The 16,473-nt window shown below is 39.7% G+C and overlaps 1 protein-coding gene and 1 non-coding gene across 2 annotated transcripts in view; one reads left to right on the top strand and one right to left on the bottom strand.

Moving 5' to 3' along the window:
* The window catches only part of Msn (moesin), a 76,333-nt gene that overhangs the window by 49,019 nt on the left and 10,841 nt on the right, over window positions 1-16,473 (top strand). The window contains exons 3-6 of the mRNA XM_055605088.1: window positions 9,303-9,398; window positions 11,364-11,638; window positions 13,444-13,527; window positions 14,577-14,723. Coding sequence (XP_055461063.1) covers window positions 9,303-9,398; window positions 11,364-11,638; window positions 13,444-13,527; window positions 14,577-14,723 — 602 coding nt within the window. The remainder of the gene's footprint in view (window positions 1-9,302; window positions 9,399-11,363; window positions 11,639-13,443; window positions 13,528-14,576; window positions 14,724-16,473) is intronic.
* On the bottom strand, window positions 9,504-9,646 carry LOC129675060 (small Cajal body-specific RNA 3). Its single transcript, XR_008719868.1, has one exon. It is a non-coding gene; the product is annotated as a small Cajal body-specific RNA 3 (non-coding RNA).

The raw sequence follows: 16,473 nt of genomic DNA, 5'->3' as shown, positions 1-16,473 counted from the left end.
TATTTATGTATCTATTCATAGGCAAGTCTCTTTTAGAAAGCGTGGGCTATCCTTGAACTTACTAGGTATCCCAGGTAGGCTTCTAACTCACAGTCTTCATTCTTCAGCCCCTCAAGTACTAGGATTATTGGTATGTGCCTGCATGCCTTCAAGTGGCTCTCTCACTTCTACATGCAGACTGTGCACGTGCATCCATGGACATACACAAATGTGAAAGAAAGGGGAAAATTAATGCCTACTTTATAGGTCTTTTTTATAAAAATGTAATATTATTTATATCTTTAACATTACCCCCCCCCAAAAAAAAAAAAAACTTTGTTACATTGGCATAGAAGGTTGCATAAAATTCCAGATCAGAAATGGACAAGACAATAAGGAAACCCGAATAGCCTGGAAGAGAGTCTTATATGCAAGCATGTAGAGTAGTAAATGATGGTTCCCTTTCTAATGCTGCTTTTTGTCTCATGAACTAGAATTGGGAGATAGCTCAGTAATCTAATTTTTGATTTAGTTGGAACTTACTCCTTCTCTCTATACTTTTTTTCTGTGTTTTTATTTTTAATAGTGTAGGTTAAGCACTGATGAGTAATTTCTAAAAACACAAGTTAGTGTGAGGAACTTTTAAATATATAAATACTGTGTTGACATTCACATAGCTCCCATTCCAGTACTAGCTGCAATGACTGAACGCATTTTGCATTCCCTCTTTGCATGTGGGTTTTATACTGGACAGCTTTTAAAGGGACAGACTAGACTTATGAAGTTAAAAGGACACTTAATAGACAGTCAGAAATTCTGGTCTCTGGAGCTGGCTTTGCCACATTTCTTATTGTTTCATGAAAATATTTCCCTTACTTTCTTCCTTTGGCCCTTAGTTTCCGTATTTGTGAATGATTTCTCAAATTTGGTTATTTCTCAGACATTTATCCCTGTCACCATTTCTGCATATCTTCTTCTTACCCTTCTGTATTTCCATTGTTTAGAGTTCAGACAACCCTTTTCTGTAAAAGAAGGAAAATGCCTCCTTTGAGTTGGTAGGAAGAGACAGGCAGCTCATAGAACATCTCATCTGGATTGGCTTCTAACATAAGATGTATCCACTATACCAAATAAAGCCCTAGGTCCTTTGTTTTAGATGGTAAAATTTTAAGAAGAGGTACAGAGGGGAGAGTGTCAGTCACGGTGAGTTTTACTTTGGCCTCTTCTTACACTCCTTCCAGAGTTCTGATCCTACTCACTCTTCTCCCAAAACAAATGATCCTCTCACAAACCAGATGTTCCTCTTCCTCTTACCACTGGGGCTTTGGGTTTTTGTATTGGAGGAGGGTGGTTGCTGAAGGAAAGGAAGACATGACTTAGAGGCCGGGGCAAAAGAAAATCTGTGGACAAAGTTTGATTAATTTTAAAAAGCCTCAACTCAGTAACTCATTCTTGGTGTTGGTTTGCTTTATGCACTCTGCGTGTAGTTCTGTGGGAGGCCCCTATTTCTGCCAGCCCTGGGCAGGTTGGAATGGTAAATTTTGAGAGGGAGATGACACCTTGCCATATAACTCTGGCTGACTTAATTTTTATTATGTAGTGGATGCTGCCTAGAACTTGAGGCAATCTTCCTGTCTAAGCCTGCTGAGTTACAGACGTGCTAGCTTCCTCAGGTTATTTCCTCCCAGATGGAGTCCTAAGAGACTTTAGTCTTTCATAATCATCAAGGAAAGGACTGAGAAAACCAGATAAATTCTAATCCAGATGATCATTGTCTTGGGAAGTATATTTATGGAGCACCTACTATAGACTATCCCAGGCTGGCTGCTTTAGATAAAATTTCATTCACTTTACAGTGAGCCTGAATTTGGGTGTGGTAGCCTGTAATCTCTGAAGATAGAGGTAGGAAAATCAGGAGTTCAGGAACATAGTGAGTTTTAATTGAGGCCAGGTGAAGCAACATGAAATCCTGTCTCAACAGACATAGGAACAAATGAAAAATGACCTTGAGTTATATTATACAGCATGGTGACTGCTGTTAGCAACCATACATTGTATTCTTGAAAAATGGTAAGTTGGGTTTGATGTTATTAATACTTGAGGTAATGCATATAGCTGGATTCTTTAATCATCACAATCATACTGTCCCGATAGGACAAAGAACATTCTTTGGTAGGTCATGTCACTTGCAAGTTGTGATACAGAGTTTCATATACAGTTCTGAACAAAGATACTTTTCTCCCGCTTCACTACATAGTATGGGGTGAATGGAGGTGTTACATGGAGGTGTTAGAGATCGCTCATAGAAGATGCGTTTACTGTTCTTAGGTCCCTGAGAGGCTGCCATACAAAAGGGAATACAGCCAGAAAGGGCAGAAAGGTCAGAGCTGTGAAATCATCATAGGCAAAAACTATTGGAGAAAGATTTGAACTTGATGAGATACCAAGCAACTATCTCTCTTGAGGTGAAAGCAAGAGAAAATGAGAATCTACAGAGGTCTTTGTGCACAGGTGGTGGGAGGATTTGAGCACTTTCCTTTCTCCAACTTGATAAAACACAGGGAAGAAATCCATTCTACCTGACTTTTGAGACCCATCATTCAAGGAAGTCCTCCTAGTAGAACAGAAGCTTGAGAGGAATTGACTAAAGCTCTAGGGCCATCCAGGAACTCAGCAGGCATCTGGCCTGGGACCAGAAAGAAGTAAAAGAAAGAGGAAGCATATTTCTTGGCAGCCAGTGATAAATAACATGCAACAATAGGAAGCCATAGCTTGAGGGAGGCCCAAGGCCTGGTGGGAAAGGGGAATGGGGCACACAGTTGCTTTCAATTACCTCTGTTTCTTTTTATGAGTGTGCTTGCTGCCAAGAAAGAGAAAGAATAAATTTTGCTGCAGGCATACTGCAGTTGCTTGCTTTAATTTCTTAAAGCAGAGTTTTCAAATGATTTCATCTTGAATTATGTATGTGCCACTAGGTGGCAGGACCACCACTATGAATAACGTTATTTTTGTTTTTGAGAGTGTAGTGTAATTACATTTCTCCCTTCCTTTTCCTCCCTCCAAGCCCTCCTATATACTCATCCCCCCTCCTTCAGTTTTATGGCCTCTTTTTTACTAATTCCTATTATTAGTGAAATATATGCTATTATTATTGCATATGTTTGTATATAGAGATCTTGCCTGGTTTCTCAGCCATTCTAATAGTTGATATTATTAATAGCCAAACATTATGTGGGAAATGTCCTGAGAGTTCAGTTGAGAAAACCATAAAAATCACAAAACTTTTCTGACTCAGTGAAACACAATGACTGGCAGACTTTTTACTTTCTGATTTTATTTTGTAGGATTATTAACACCTATTACAACATTAATATTAGTCGTATTTCCATCCTCCAAATGAGATACTAAGGCTTAGTGAGGGGGAAAGTTTTGCTTACCGTCACACAGCTATAAGGAGGTATAAGTTCGAGCTTGAACCTGGGTAGATTCTACTTTTCCCAATGCCTTCTGTCAACTATGCCCTTTGAGTGCCCTTTGCCTACAGACAGAAACTGGGCTGAGTGTAGTTTTTCTGTGAAGATACTCACTGCAGTACAGGCTGTGTGCAGCAGAAGAAGCAGAGGTTGTGTTAGCATCTTACAGATTTTTTTCAGTTAACCATAGATTTTATTTTTTGGGTGGGTGGATGATGCAGCTGCTGCCGGCCTGCAATAGAATCTCGTGTACCTCAGATGTTTGGGCATTTATGCAGTTTTGCACATAATTTCTCATGCAGAATTTTTCTTTCTTAAGGCTCTGGTCTTGCTTGATACAGCTCTAGGCTTCTGAGATAGCTCATAATGTTGCTGGTTTTCTACGGAGATAAATGCAGGTAATATACCAGGAAGGTGGCATTGACTCTTGAATTGACTTCTACAAGTAAATAAAAGAGGCAAAGGGGGGTTTGTCTTAGACCTCAAAGCACTTAGAAGTTAACAATGATTTTATTTTTAAGTTAATTAATTAATTTATCTTTATTTTATTTTTCTTCACTTTTTAATTTTTATTTTTTATATTAATTATAGTTTATTCACTTTGTATCCCAGCTATAGCCCCCTCCCTCATTCCTTCCTAATCCAACCCTCTCTCTTTCTTCTCCTCCCTGCCCCTCTTGAAGTCCAGTGATAAGGGAGGTCCTCCTCCCCTTCCATCTGACCCTAACCTATCAGGTCTCATCAGAACTGGCTGCATGGTCCTCCTCTGTGGCCTGACCAGGCTGCTCACTTTTAAAAAAAAAAATTGTTAATTATTTGAGAAAACCTGATAAGCAATGACTTTCTTATAATCAAATCTCTTCCTTTCATTGGATTATGATTTTATTTCTCTGTAGTTTTTTTATTACCATGTGTTAATTATACATAATAATTGGTTTATCTTTCTTTTTGTTATTATTTTCTTTTGAGACAGAATTTTGTGTGTTTGGTGGTAGCACTGGCTGTCCTGGAACTCACTCTGTAGACCAGGCTGTCTTCAGAGATTCACCTCTCTCTCCCTCTCCTCTTGAGTGCTAGGGATTAAAGGTGTGCACCACCATGCCCATTTTGGTATAACATTCTTTCTCTCTTTCCTCCTCCTCCTCCTTTTACTTTCTCCTTCTCTTTCTTTTGAGACAGGATTTCTCTGTGTAGCCTTGGCTGTCCTATACTCACTTTGTAGACCAGGCTATTAGCATTGATATCACTGTGATCCACCTGCCTCTGCCTCCCTGAGTCCTGGGAGTAAAGGTGTACACCACCACTCCCAGCATAATATTGTCAGTAAATGTACTTAATGTATTTTGATATATTCACTCCTCCATTTTTCTCATTAGTTCCAATTCCTACTCCTATTGACCTCTTTCTCTTATTCTCTGCTCTAGTTCCTTTTTCACTTTTATGTCTGCCCCCTCGACCACCCCCCCCCAAAATAGTGAGTTTCTTAAGGATCATTTACAGAAGCTTGGTTAGCAACCAGTAACTACCTGTAGATCTTCAGGGATGGGTGTGGCATAAAAAGTCTTTTCCATGACAAGATATTAGCTCAGATCTCATGTAGATCTCATGTGGGTATTCACAGCTGCTCTGAGTTCTGGACTGCAATGGCCATGCCATGCCTGCTCTTAACATTCTTTCTGTCCTCTCTTTGTTGAGTTTCATGGTACCTTGGAGGAGGTGATATAGATGTTCGATTTAAGGCTGAACATTCAATAGTCGCTTATTCTTGCCACTTAGGACAGTTAAGAATTCATAGTTTCTGCTGAGCACAGGCACAAAGAAGCTCCTCTGACCAAAGCTGAGAGTAGTACTTATGTATGGGGATATACACACTTTGAAGGCAACTTGATAGGTACATCCCTGGACTTCAGTTTTCTAGTCTGTGCTGTGTTAACGCTGTTTACTCTACACAGTCTATTAGGGGGATCAGTGCAGAGTACAAAACAGAATTCACAGCCACTAGAAGTTTCTTTTTCTTTTCTATCCAAAATTTGTTTATTGGGATAGTTTCCCAATCATCTTGATTTAATGATGTTTTTGGTGCACCTCACTTCCACCATACCCCAAGACCTCTTGGGTATAGTCATTCACTGTGTTCTTCTTTAGGGTTTCTTAAGGGAAACTTTGAATCCTAGCTTAGGTCATCTAAGCAGGATGTCTGATACCAAAGGGAGCAAATATATTTTTCCCAGGGACTGAGCCATTTCTCAGCATTGTAAGGAATCTGCTCACTGGATGCATAGAGGTTTTATTTCTAGAACAAAGAGCTAGATATTTTTCTTTACCTTGAAAAGCAGGGACTTTCATCCCTCTAGCCCTGCCCCACCTGAAATAGACGTCTTGGCTACTATAAAAAATTGGAAGTGAGTAATTGTTAGCCCAGTTTCCTTGTTCTTGAGATTGGAAATGGAGCCAAGTGTTGGCTGATCATAATGGCTCCCATCACTCTATGGACCTTAATTGGAGATTTCCTTGTAGCCTGTAGTCACAGGTCATCTCTTTTGTCCTTTGTTCTTTTTCAGTATCAGTTCTGACTTTAGACTGTATTTCCTTCCTCTCATATCCTCACTTTGGAACTTCAGCATCGCTCCAAGCTCAAGAGCTTAAGGAAGTGGAAATTTCATACCGTTTTGATTTCCCTATGCTCACAAAAAAGGAGGCAGTACTCATATCAAAATTCCCTTCTGTCTTAGGTTTTCTGAGCTGCCACAAATGGACTCTTGGTTTAGGTAAAAAGCCAGTTGTTCCTTTACCAGTTCAGTTTCTTTTACACCACTCCTTCAGTACCTATGCATGGTAGCCCTGTAACCTATTCTGTCTTCAGTGGGTCTTTTTCTTTCTCTAGGATTTGAACATTTGGAACTTTTCTTCTTTTCACCAGTTGTATTTCAAACATAATTCTGAAATCATATTGAAAAATCAGAGCTAGAACTTGGGTCCTATGTTAAATGTAGGGCAAGAACCATTAAAAAAAAAAAGGAAAGAAAAAAACACTTCCCCTACCCATCACTTCTTGTGAGATCATTTAAAAATTTCTCCTAAATTAGATAATGAGGAAGTTAGAACCAGTGAAAGAAATTCACTGGCTGCAAATTACAGATAAAAGATTTGCATGGTAGCAAATTACAGATGAAATGGGCATGGTGGCACATTCCTTTAATCCCAGTACTCAGGGAAGCAGAGCTATGTGCATCTCTGTGAGTTCCAGGCCAGTCTGGTCTACAAAGTGAGTCCAAGACAGCCAAGGCTATGCAGAGAAACTCTGCCTCAAAAAAGCAAAAAAAATATTTTTGTGGAAAAAGGGGAACCCACCTCAATTGATGGTAGAAATGTAAACTTGTACAACCACTTTGGAAATCGATCTGGCGCTATCTCAGACAATTGGGAATAATGCTTCCTCAAGATCCAGCTATACCACTTCGAGGCATATATCCAAAAGATGCTCAAGTATACAACAAGGACATCTGCTCAACCATGTTTGTAGCAGCTTTATTTGTAGTAGCCAGAAGTTGGAAACAGCCCAGATACCCCTCATTGGAGGAATGGATACAGAAATTGTGGTAAATCTACACAATGGAATATTACTCAGCGATAAAAAACAAGGAAATCATGAAATTTGCAGGTAAATGGTGGGAACCGGAAAACATCATCCTGAGTGAGCTATCCCAGAAGCAGAAAGACACACAGGGTATATACTCACTCCTAAGTGGATACTAGACATATAATATAGGATAAACATACTAAAATATACCTAAGGAAGCTAATCAGGAAGGAGGACTCTGGCTAAGATGTTCAATCCCCATTCAGAAAAGCATTCTTGATTTTTATTTATTATAAAGGAATAATATGATTTCCTTTTTTTTTTTTTTTTAATTGCTGAGTAGTATTCCATTGTGTAAAAGTACCACAAATTCTGTATCCATTCCTCAACTGAGGGACATCTGGGTTGTTTCCAGCTTCTGGCAATTATAAATAAAGGTACTACAAATATGGTTGAGCAAATGTCCTTGTTGTATAATTGAGCATCTTTTGGATATATGCCTAGGAGTGGTATAACTGGATCTTGAGGAAGCGCTATTCCTAATTGTCTGAGAAAGCACCAGATTGATTTCCAAAGTGGTTGTATAAGTTTACATTCCCACCAGCAGTGAAGGAGGGTTCCCCTTTCTCCATATCCTCTCCAGCATGTGTTGAAGGAGGACTCTGGCTAAGATGTTCAATCACCATTCAGATAGGCAAAGGGGATAGACATCTGAGGAGGGAGAAAACAGGGAACAGGACAGGAGCCTACCACAGAAGGCCTCTGAAAGACTCTGCAGGTAGATGCTGAGATTCATAGCCAAACTTTGGGCAGAATGCAGGGAATCTTAATGAAAGAAGTGGGAGATAGTAAGACCTGGAGAAGACAGGAGCTCCACAAGGAGAGCAACAGATCCAAAAAGTCTGGGCACAGGGGTCTTTTCTGAAACTGATATTCCTGCCAAAGACCACTCATGGAGATGGCCTGAAACCCCTCCATGGAGGTAGCCTATGGCAGTTCAGTGTCCAAGTGGCCTCCATAGTAATGGGGACAGGGACTGTTTCCAACATGAACTGACTGGCCTGCTCTTTGATCACCTTCCCCCAAAGAAGGAGGAGCAGCTTTACCAGGCCACAGAAGAAGACAATGCAGCCACTCCTGATGAGACCTGACAGACTAGGATCAGAGGGAAGGGGAGGAGGACCTATGGGGAAGAGGGTGGGTGGGATTGGGAGGGGAGTAGGGAGGGAAGTACGGGGAGGGGGAGATACAAACAGAATAAACTGTAATTAATAAAACTAAAAATAATTTTTAAAAATTAAAATAAATAAATAAAAACAAAACAAGAATGCTGAAGGACAATATGTGAGAGTACCCCAGGAGAATATGATACAGGAGTTAACCCATGAATCTTTGTCTACAGAGTCTAATCCATTCTGGGAGCAGATGCTATATAGCATTGTAGTAGAAGAAGGCAGTGGCAGAGAGTATGATAATTGGCTCCATTTGGAAATATGACATAATTTAAATCAACTCTGTTGCTCAGTATCTGCACATTGGGCATATAATGTCTTTTCTGGAATTTTGTTTTTACTGTCTGTATAGTGAGCCCCATTGTACTTCTGTAATAGGTCTCTTGAGAATCAAAGATGATAATGTGTGTGTACCAGTATTCACAGTAGTGCTTAGTGGGGCAAGAAAGTGATACCAGTTCTTTTTTTCTTTTTAATTATGTATTAAGCATTTGTTAATTGTATAAGACAATGAATTTATGACATTTTCATACACATATTTTTATTACAATGACCCTCCTTTTATCCATCAGTTTTGTACTTTTCCTCTTATGTTCTTTTTTTTTTAATCCATACTCCTTGTATGACAGTAATACTTTTTAAAATATTTTTTTTTAATTATTTGGGAATTTAATGCATGTACACAATGCATTTTGGTCATATTCACCTCCTTCTATCTACTTTCATATCCTTTATCTCTCAACGTCATATACTCGTTTTTCTTAACCCACAGAGTCTAGAGTCTTGCCAGTACGTTCCTAGGTGTAGAGCCATCCACTGGCGTATGGGAAACCTACCACAGACCACATCTTTGAAGAATATGGACTCTCAATCTTCCAGGAGCCATCGTCCCTGACAATAGGCTTTAAGTACATTTTCTTTCCAGACTGGCAGTACCTTAAACCCTTTTTAGGGTCAATTAAGTTTGTTCCACCTTTATGTTCTTTAATTCCTGGCACAGGGTAGATATTAAACTACTGACTGTTTTGTCTTTTCCAGGTGGTGAAAACTATTGGCTTGAGGGAAGTTTGGTTCTTTGGGCTGCAGTACCAGGACACAAAAGCTTTCTCTACTTGGCTGAAACTCAATAAGAAGGTACATCACTCTCAGAAGTTGTTCCAGGTCATAACATATGCTGGCTAGCAAACCTGAGATACTCAATCAGCAAAGGGAACCTTATTTAGAGTGTTAGTTTAAAAAGTTGCATGGAGGGGAACAATCAAACTTAGCCAGCTGTCCTAAGTCAGAGGAAGATTTCCATGTTTATGTAAGATTGTTGCTTTCTACAGACAAAAGATTTTTTTTTCTCATTTGCCTGCATGGCTGGTTCTGCAGCTTCCATAACAAGCATCTCTTTTTTATTTTGAGAAAGGGTTTTGTGTTCTAGGCTGGTCTCAAGTTCCATATGTGGCAGACACTGATCTTGAACATATGATCTTCTTGTTTCCACTTTCAGAGTGTCGTGATTACAGCTAGCCCAACACTATACTCCTGTTACTTTCATCAAACTATAGGCAGAGGACTCAACCAAAGGAAAGTTTCTGTATTTCAACTTTGACTTCTGAGCAAGATGGCTAGCCAAAGGAGTGGAGACTCTTCTTTAATTTAGACTTGTTTTAGACAAAGCTTTAGTGGTTTAGGGCAAATTTGAGGTCTGTAGGATTGTCAGAAAAGCCCTGCGTAGTATCTTCAGACACCTGGCAGGCTTCCCTCTCCATATCCTCAAACTGGCTAACTGTTGACTCAATATTGTGCTGTGGGAATTTCACTGTATTCTTCAAAGAGTCTTGTTTTCTTAAAGGATGAAAACTTTGTAGAATTAAATTTAGTTATTTACTATATTTATATTTCTTATGTCTCTGCATGTGAATCTGTGCATGCATGCATATCATGGTACATGTGGCAATTCTCTCTTCCACTTTGTTGGTCCCCAGGATCTAAATGAGATCATCAGTCTTGGAAGCAAATGCCTTTAATTTCTGAGTCATGTTGCTGGTCCCAACAATGGGTAAATTGGGAGCCATTTTCGGGTTTAGAAGGTCATCTGGTTTATGGTCTTACCTACACATTTCTGAGGTGTCAGCCAGACTTTCTATTCTCCAAGAGTTTGTTGAGTTGGAAGACACTTGAAAGAAGAGCTGTCTGGGCCGGGAGAGATGGCTCAACTGTAATTCCAGGATATCTGATGCCCTCTTCTGGCCAGCATAGATGCCAGGAATGCATGTGGTTTAACATCCACACACACACAAAATATAAAATAAAATAAGTTTTATAAAAGAAGCTTAAAAACAGTGGAGTGTTCTTAAATCTACCCTTAGAATTAGAGATCAGCTCCACGAGGACCAAATATATCTGGGCACAGGGGACTTTTCTGAGACTGATTCTCCAACCAAGGACCATACGTGGATATAACCTAGAAACCCTGCTCAGATGTAGCCCATGGCAGCTCAGTATCCTAGTGGGTTCCCTAGTAATGGGAACAGGAACTGTCTCTAACATGAACTCAGTGGCTGGCTCTTTGACCTCCCACCTCCCAACCTAGGGAGGAGCAGCCTTGTTAGGCCACAGAGGAGGACATTGCAGCCTGATGAGACCTGATAAGCTAGGGTTAGATGGAAGGAGAGGAGGACCTCCCCTAGCAGTGGATTGGGGAGGGGGCATCGGAGAAGAAGAGGGAGGGAAAGAGGGATTGGGAGGGAATGAAGGAGGGGGCTACAGCTGGGATACAAAGTAAATAAACTATAATTAATATAAAAAAATAAAAATTTAATTAAACTAAAAAAAAGAATTTGAGATCGGTATAATGGTGGCTTCTGTCATCATTGTGTATTATTTTTTAAGAGGAAAATTCTCAAGAGGAAGAAATGTGTATAAGATTTCCCAATGAAAATAATACTTTTGTTTTCTGTTTTTTATTTTTATTTTTTTTTAAATTATGAGAGTTGCCTCCCAGCCTTAGAAGAGTACCCAAATTTACAGTCTCTTACAGTACCTCACAGATATTCTCCCATCACCAAAATCTATTTTTGAGAGCCTATATAACCTCCTTGCTCCTCCCAGGTGACTGCACAGGATGTGCGGAAGGAAAGCCCGTTGCTCTTCAAGTTCCGGGCCAAGTTCTACCCAGAGGATGTATCTGAAGAACTGATCCAGGATATCACCCAGCGCCTGTTCTTTCTGCAAGTAAAGGAGGGCATTCTCAATGATGACATTTATTGCCCACCTGAAACTGCTGTGCTGTTGGCCTCCTATGCCGTCCAGTCTAAATACGGTGACTTCAATAAGGAAGTGCACAAGTCTGGCTACCTGGCTGGAGAGAAGTTGCTGCCCCAGAGGTGAGGTGGTACCCCAGCCTCCTTTGACCTGGCTAAAGTAGGTAGTGTGTAGCAGCCAGGAGCTGGTTAATCCTCATTCCATAGGGGCTACCAGATAAATTTCTTTTCACTGGATTCTGTCTAAAGACTATGTTGTGATGCTCAGAGAGACAGATTTGCATATGTTATTGTATCACATTTTACTTCTGGTCCTTAATGCTTTTTTCCTCTTTCACTCCTTGATTTCAAAGCTCAATCACTCAGAAGATAGGTGCTTACGTAGAAGCAAAGATAGGTCGATTTGTTTTGGACTTTCCCCTGGTTCCATTTTTTTTTTCACTGATGAGATTTTATGTTAGAAATTCACAGGAGACAGAGAAAAAAGATGGAAACCATGAGTACCATAATCTGAACTCTCAACACTATTCATTTTCAAGGAAGTTCATGAGTTGTTTGTGGATTTTACATGCTTCCTCCACACACAGCACAACATCCTAAAACAAATGGAAAATCATTTACATACCCACGAATTCAGACACACTTGGAGTCCTGTTTTCTGTGTGTGCTATTCTCTGTTTATTTGTAACTGTGGTTACTGTTAAGCTAACCCCTACAGTCTGGAGCAAATACCAAACTTGAATCAAGTGCTGCCTAGCTGTACAGCTGCAAAGAATTTCCATTTCAGGGGAGTACAATGCCATCATGATTTTTCTGATTTTGTAAACTTCAAATGTGAAAGCTCTTAAGCACTTAACATTTTTTTTTGTTTTGTTTTAACATCATGTCAATGCTAAATAAACAAGGCAAGTGTTTTCTTATTTTCTGGCTCAGGAAATAGAGATAGAGGTACGTGCTCATTTATCCCATTTCCCACAGCATATTTGAGGCAGAACTGACCAATTTCTTGATTTCTCCAATTTCTTGATTTATTTTTTTTTAATGCACGAGGGGATTGTTTCATTTTGCATCAAATGGCCATTTGTTTCCATCGGCTTTTGGAATAGGAGAAACACTAAGCCTGATTGTGGGATCCCTAGTGAAATTGGAGATGTGACATGTAAACACTTCATCAGGAGGTATTAGGAATGGTAATTGTGCCCTAGGACTCTTTTGTAGCCAGTGGTATGTTGTCCAAGATGGCATTTTTAAAGCAGGCTTTGAATTAACAATCTGGTGACAGTCTGGTAGATGGTACATTTAAAGCAGGCTTTGATTAACAATCTGGAAATGCCTTTTGGTTTCCTCAGAGTAGTTTGGGACTCCTTATCTGCTCTGTATCCAAAGCTGTCTTATAAATTCCTACTGTTGTCCCCAAGAGGATGTAGGAGAGAATATTTCTGCCTGCCTTTACTGCCAGCCGCTCAACATGGACTGGAATCCTGATATATTATTGTGGAGGTTGGATATACAGTACGTTATTAGCTTTGTGGTTAAAGGAATAAAAAAGGTCTCACCTTTAATCCCAGAATTTAGGGGGTGGAGGCAGGTAGAGCTTTTTTCAGTTCAAGGCCAGCCTGGTCTACATAGTAAGTTCAGGACAGGAGAGCTCTATAAATAGAGAGACCCCCATCTCAAACAAGCAAACAAATAAATAAATGAGAGAAGTGAGTAAAGAGGATGATTCCATTGTCCTGTTTGGTCATCTGTTCTTGGAGCTCTTCTTTTAAAAAGTTCCTTATGTCCGCTTCAGTGTGTTCAGCTCTAAATTTTTGTATGAACTCAGTAATACCTCCATTGGCTAACTTCACATTTAAATCAACTCCAAAGAGCTCCCCTTCCCTCCTACCTATGTTCTGTACTTTACTGATCACTCATTGTCTTTCTAGAGTCTTGGAGCAGCACAAACTCAATAAGGACCAGTGGGAAGAGAGGATCCAGGTGTGGCATGAGGAACACCGGGGCATGCTCAGGTAAGCCTCCCCTACCAGCTGTGAGCTTCACTGTCCTTGCAAGAAGAATGAGGATTGGGTGTACAAAGAAGAGACAAATTATTAGGGACGTTGATGGATTGTAAGAAAGAAAGATAGGGATGATTTTAGTACTTACATATAGAATGCAAACTTGAAACAAACTGTGATTTCATTTTAGGCTTTTTATTAATTTGTAAGAGCAAAGTTTTAATGAAAAGATTATCAACTATAAAATCAGGACAATTATTTATTTTTTATTTTGCATGTTGTGTCTGTGTGTCTGCACACCTGTGCTTCATGTCAGTGTGCACATGCAGAGGTCAGGGGCAACTATTGGGAATCTATTTTCTTCTACTCTACTGTGTAGGTCCCAGTAAACTGAACTCAGGTTGTAAGGCTTACTGGTCAATGCTTGACCAAGTGACCCATCTTGCCAGCCCCAGAAATTCTTTTGAGAAATGATCTCACTATGTAGCCTAGGCTGATCTTGAACATACAATCTTCCAGCCTCTCTCTCTCTACCTTCCATGTGCTGGGATTACAGGTGGTGCATGTTCCACCACTCCCTGTATCCTAAACAGTTTTGACTATAATGAAAAGGAAGGAAGATCAGGCTCTCCAGAAAGTTTCTGGGCTACCTTGTCATTTCTCCCTTAAAAATAAATGGGAAAGGAGTTTTCTCAATATTGTAAAAGCATTTGATGGCTATCTATTTAAGGAACAAATCTCATTTTACTATCAGTACTCTGTCTAAATTCTACTGGGAATGTACGTCTATAAGAGGAAGTCACAATGCATAGGAGGGAGAATATAGCTTTTTCTGAACAGTTAATATTCCAGAGGCCAATAAGTGACAGTCTCTCCTTATTCTTTAGGGTCCTGACAGTAGTCTTTGTTTAACAGAAGTCATGTGTGTTCTTGTTGCTCATCACTTGCTTAAGTTCTTTCCATTTCCTAGTCCACTGTCAGAAACAAAGAGCAAGCTGACTGGGTCTGCTAACGAAGCCCTACTTTGTGACATTCCCCCTTTCTTTTTCTGTGTCATATAGGGAAGATGCTGTCCTGGAATACCTCAAGATTGCTCAAGACCTGGAGATGTATGGTGTGAACTATTTCAGCATCAAGAACAAGAAAGGCTCAGAGCTATGGCTAGGTGTGGATGCCTTAGGTCTTAACATCTATGAGCAGAATGACAGGTATGCCTCAGACTTCTGTCAGTTATTTGGATTACTCTTAAACCTGTCATTTCTTACAGAGCAAGACTAAAACACTTGCGTTCCACCCCAATTATTTTTCTTCTAGTTAAGTCCAGCCATGATGTTTGTATACCTTCCTTAATCCTCTGCTGACTAGAGTTGCACTATCTATTATGGTAGTCACTAGCCACATGTGACTGTCACATTTGAAATGTCATTACAATCAAGATGTTTCATAAATGTAAACTGCATACCACTCTTTGAAGAGCTACTGTGAGGGGGAAAAAATGTCATTAATCCTCGTTCTATACCTGAGAGAAATCAACTTAAAAGTTTTCAGTCTATATTTACTTGATGCAGTTGCTTTGGGCCTGTACTGAGGTAGAATTTCATGGTGGAGAGCATGTAGTTGCTCACCTTATGGCATGTGGGAAATAGACATTGAAAGAGGAAGGGGGTGGAATCCCAATATCTCCTTTGTGGGTGTGCTTTCAATATCCTACTTGCTCCAACCAGGCCATGCTCATAAAGTTCTGCCACCATGAATAACATGGTTATATGGAGATCAAGATGAGCTTTCAAAAAATGAGCTTTTGGGAGACATTTAATATCTAAACCATGCTCATGGTTATCTAGCACTCACATACAGGCAGCTAGAATCAGGAATTCAAGGTCAGCCTTAGCTACATACTTAATTCATGTCTGTCTGTTTTAGTGTAGGGTTACCATTGCAGGGTGGGCAGAAACTTAAACAGGACATCCAGAGTTAGAAGCTGATGCAGAGGTCATGGAGGAGTGCTGCTTAGGCTTGCCTCTCATGGCTCATTTAGATTGCATTCTTATAGAACCAGGACCACCGGCCCAAGGATGACACCACCCACAAAGGGGTAGGCTTTCCCCAATCAGTCACTAATTTAATTTAAAAAATGTCACTAATTTAATTTAAAAAAAGGCTCTCCCCAATCAGTCACTAATTTAATTAAAAAAATACAGTTGGATCGTATGGAGGTTTTTTTTTTTGTTTTTTTGTTTTTTTTTTTCCAGTTGAGGTTCTATCCTTTCAGATGACTATAACTCCTGTCAAGTTAACATAAAACTAGTCAGCATAGTGGCTGTCTTGGGCTAGGTGAGATCTTGTCCCATCCCCCTTCCCATGCAAAAATAATTAAAACCACAGGAATGTAAAAATGTATCTATATATTTAAAATGTTGATTTTTATGTTCAAATGATAAGATTAGGATTTATACAGTTAATGAAACATTTTTTAAATAGGTCATTATTTTTCATTTTTATTCATATAGCTACTAGGATTTTTTTTTTCTTTTTTAGTTTATTGAGACAGGGTGTGTAGCATTGGCTGTCCTGGACTCACTCTGTAGACCAGGATGGCCTCAAACTCACAGAAATGTGCCTGTCTCTGCCTCCCTGAATGCTGGGATTATAGGTGTGTGCCACTGCACCAGGCAGCTACTAGGAAATTTATAAATTTGACCTTTATAATTTTTGGCCAGTGCAGACCTAGAATCCATCTTGTCAGGATTCATAGAGTTCAAGTCCCATGCTATGACTAAGTGATTTTTAGCCTATAGTTTTATTTATTTCCCTCCTTGTTCTGTCTTACTTATTTTCCCCCTTCGTCTGCTGTTGTTAAAGATGAAATCATTAGATTGTTATTTCATTCACCACCTGTTTCTTTGGGTTTATTATTTATCTTTCCAAATTTAACAATTCTGCATAGAAGGTTTTCAG

The sequence above is a fragment of the Psammomys obesus genome, unplaced genomic scaffold, assembly GCF_907164565.1.
Source record: "Psammomys obesus unplaced genomic scaffold, mPsaObe1.curated_primary_1811, whole genome shotgun sequence".
NCBI lineage: Eukaryota > Metazoa > Chordata > Mammalia > Rodentia > Muridae > Psammomys > Psammomys obesus.
Note: the sequence above shows the minus strand (reverse complement) of the source record. Positions and strands in the feature narration are given on the sequence as shown.